General features: G+C 34.8%; 1 protein-coding gene across 1 annotated transcript; it reads left to right on the forward strand.

Moving 5' to 3' along the window:
- The first annotated feature begins 32 nt into the window (after positions 1–32).
- Positions 33–2243, forward strand: LOC118757284 (zinc finger protein CG2199-like). The gene is made up of 3 exons (XM_036492011.1): positions 33–241; positions 296–842; positions 2236–2243. Exons 1-3 carry the CDS (start codon positions 131–133, stop codon positions 2241–2243), a joined length of 666 nt encoding a protein of 221 aa, XP_036347904.1. The 5' UTR covers positions 33–130.
- The last annotated feature ends 1163 nt before the right edge of the window (positions 2244–3406 follow it).

A 3406-nucleotide genomic window follows, 5' to 3' on the forward strand; every position in this document is an offset into this window, starting at 1 on the left:
GAGCGAGAACGCTGTCAATATCCAACACCTTGTATTATTCCACCATGCGTTTTTATAAACTTGCTTTCTTTTTTACTTCATTTTATGACAACGATTTTTTATTAAAGTCGGCTTCAGGAAAATAACCAAAATGGATACGTGCAGTTTGTGTAAGAATAAGTATTCCAAACTATTTAATCCCAAGGAAAGAGTACTAGGCACACAATTGTCTAGTATAATAAACTTTATAATTGGTGATCATGTGAGTAAAATGCAATAACCTAACGAAACGATAACAATCCTTATCTTCCAATAGGTTGAGTTCCCTCCAAAATACCTTATCTGTGCCGGCTGTTCGGCGGGTCTTATAAAAACAGAAATTGTTTTGGAACGTCTCTCAAAATCCTTGCCTAGCACAAGAAAAAATCAGAAAGGCCGTTTAAATATCGCCTCATCACACAACGAGCAGGAAGAAAACAATGATGAACCGGATGACCAAAGTAATGAAAAAGCGAATGAAGAAGTTGGCATGAATGACTCCTGGACGTTTCATTGTACGCACTGTGAGTTCACAACAAAAAAAGCCAAAATATACAAAAGGCACCTTATTAATAAGCATCAGGTAGATAATCCACGAATCTATCAGTGCATGCATTGCCAAGAAACATATCAGCGCATCAATGGTATACAAAATCACATTGCATGTGTTCATAACAATAAACCACGTCCGAAACGCCAGCGACGTAAAACCATTGCCTTTGATGCTCCGTCCGTACTAAGCAGCACGACCATCCAAAATCAACTGGACAATGAGATTTCAATTGTTAACACTACTAACGAGCACCAGCGTTGCCATTTTAGCCGTTTTCCGGCTAGATTTAGCCGGTTTTGATAGCAACTAGCCGGAGAAAATTCGATCTAGCCGGCAGCCGATTTGTTAGCCGGTTTGTAAAAAAAAGTTAGCCGTTTTTAGCCGATTTTACTATTTGCCTAATTTTCAGGTGCAAAAAGTAAACAAGTTGTTCGAAAGCAATAATGCAGACCCAATGAAGATTTTTAATGAACTCAATGTTTTACTTTCGCATCTATGCTCCCTAGTGGTTATTAGCGCGGACACATTTGATCCTATATGCTCCCCGTTGGAACCATACCTTGCTCCATTTCCTCAGTTTTATCACAGTTTTGAAGAGTATTTAAAAACAAAAGTAAGCACAAACGCTTTTGACCACGAAGCCGAGAAAATAATTCGAGAAAATGGTCGCTATTTTATTATCACTTTAATAAAGGAATTACACCAACGCCTCCGTACAAATATTGCCACACTAAAAAAAATTGACTTTTTTCGGTTGGAAATGCATTAAGAGTAATTAAAACAAAAGTATTTGTTCAACTACAGCAACAAAACCACAAATATAATGCCGACGAAATAACATCCATAGAGATGCAATGGCAACGGTTAACGTTACATACCTGGAGTAACTTAGACTCAACTGTAAAATTTTGGGCCGAAGTTTATCAATTTCGAAATGCCCTAGGAGAAAACCCGTTTGCTGACCTTTCCAACCTAGTTTTTAGTTTTCTTGTTTTGCCTATAAATAAGGCAGAAGTAGAGCGAATATTTAGTTCAATGAATATAATAAAAACCAAGCAAAGAAATCCAATGTGCGTTAAAAAGTTAAACGCTATTTTATATATAAGATACGGTTTGAAACGTGAAGAAAAATGCTGCCATAATTTTACTGTACTTAAAATTAATGAATTCAGGTGATATATACAATAGTGATTCATTTGATGATGAGGAATATACACTCGATATAAATTAATGGTGTTAACTAGTCTTTCGTTTCTTGCGATTTATTTAAATAAAGCATGTGAATTTTCACTAAAACATTTTAGCCGTTTTTTGCCAGAGTCTATGTGAAACTTCACTAAAACATTTTAGCCGTTTTTAGCCGCTTGTTTTTGCCAATCTAGCCGGTCGGCCCAAAAAGTTCTGGCAACACTGACGAGCACAGCCAAGCTGATGACCCGAATGCCGCTACAACAACAACAACAACAACCCGAATGCATCTTTTCTAAATTTCAACAACTACATATTCATTCGCAAATCTGCAATTGCATTTAATATCATTTTCAACTACTTAAAAGACAAATTAATAAAACTCTTAGGCATATTCGTTAAATAATAAAAAAGTCTCTAATAATTCAAAATCACTAGGTATTAATTTGCCTACACCTTAACATTCTTCTTGTTAGCCTTATAAATGCTTTAAATACAGTAAGTAAAGAAATAAATAAGTTCTTTTCGGGTTAAAAAAATATTTTTGGTTATGTATGTAACTATACCTATCACTCTCCAAGGTACATTTGTTTGTAAGAATGCACCGTTGATGCTGTTTTGATAAATTTTTAAATCTAAAACTACTAATAAACAACTTGCTGCTTTGCTGTGATTTATCTGACCAACTGATTGAGAGTATTTGACTAATTTGAATGTCGGACTTACTAAAAAATGTACTTTTCGACATAGAGAAATATATACAATATATATGTACACAATGGTGGCAACGCTGCAGTGGGGGTTCTTAAGGTCGCTGATAACGAATTTGGAATCAGATTTTAAAAATTCAAAATTTCGAATCCATATTAGATTTACCATTTATCACGGGAAAGTTTAAATTGAACGTACGTACATGACGTGTGTGTAACATCCTCATTTCGATTCGTAGCAAAATCGAAAGTTCGATAGATTTCAGCATAGGGGTAGACACCCTCAATCCACTAATCCCTGCTATTAAATTGTAACACCGTCCATCAAAGACAAACTTTTGGCTTACCGTATTACTAATATAGGTAGATTTAAACATTATTTTATTTTTAGTCCTTGAAAACTTCATAACAAATACCAAATATATTAAAAGTAATGTTGAACATATAGCTCTGCATATTTCGATGCATTAGCGAAATTCGCCGTCGTTTACTTCATTCAAGTATGTACATACATATGTTCTGCTTTACAAATGCCATTTAAACTAATTTTTTTAATCTATACTAATTATATAAAGAGAAGTCCCTTTTTTTTGCTTCATTAACTCCAATAAAATGCGATCCTCGCCAACATCCAAAGTGATTTCTTGGGAAGAAATCTGTGATAAAGAAAGTGTTGAAAGAAAAAAACGTATACATTTTATATACATAAGTAACTTCTGTAAAACGTACGCATTTCGGTAGATAAAATTCAGCCAATAATTCTTCCACTTCTTCTTTGCACAACTTAGCACGCAATTTATACTCGGGCACTGTAGATCCAGCCAATGCTATGGCCTGCTTAATCTTACTGACTGAACCAGAACTCGTTGTACTCATTTTACTACGTTCTTATCATGGTGGAATTATACAAGGTGTTGTACGTAGTGACAGCTCATGT

Source organism: Rhagoletis pomonella, unplaced genomic scaffold (assembly GCF_013731165.1).
Source record: "Rhagoletis pomonella isolate Grant_MI unplaced genomic scaffold, Rhpom_1.0 Rhpom_scaffold_16210, whole genome shotgun sequence".
In the NCBI taxonomy this organism is placed as follows: Eukaryota; Metazoa; Arthropoda; class Insecta; order Diptera; family Tephritidae; genus Rhagoletis; species Rhagoletis pomonella.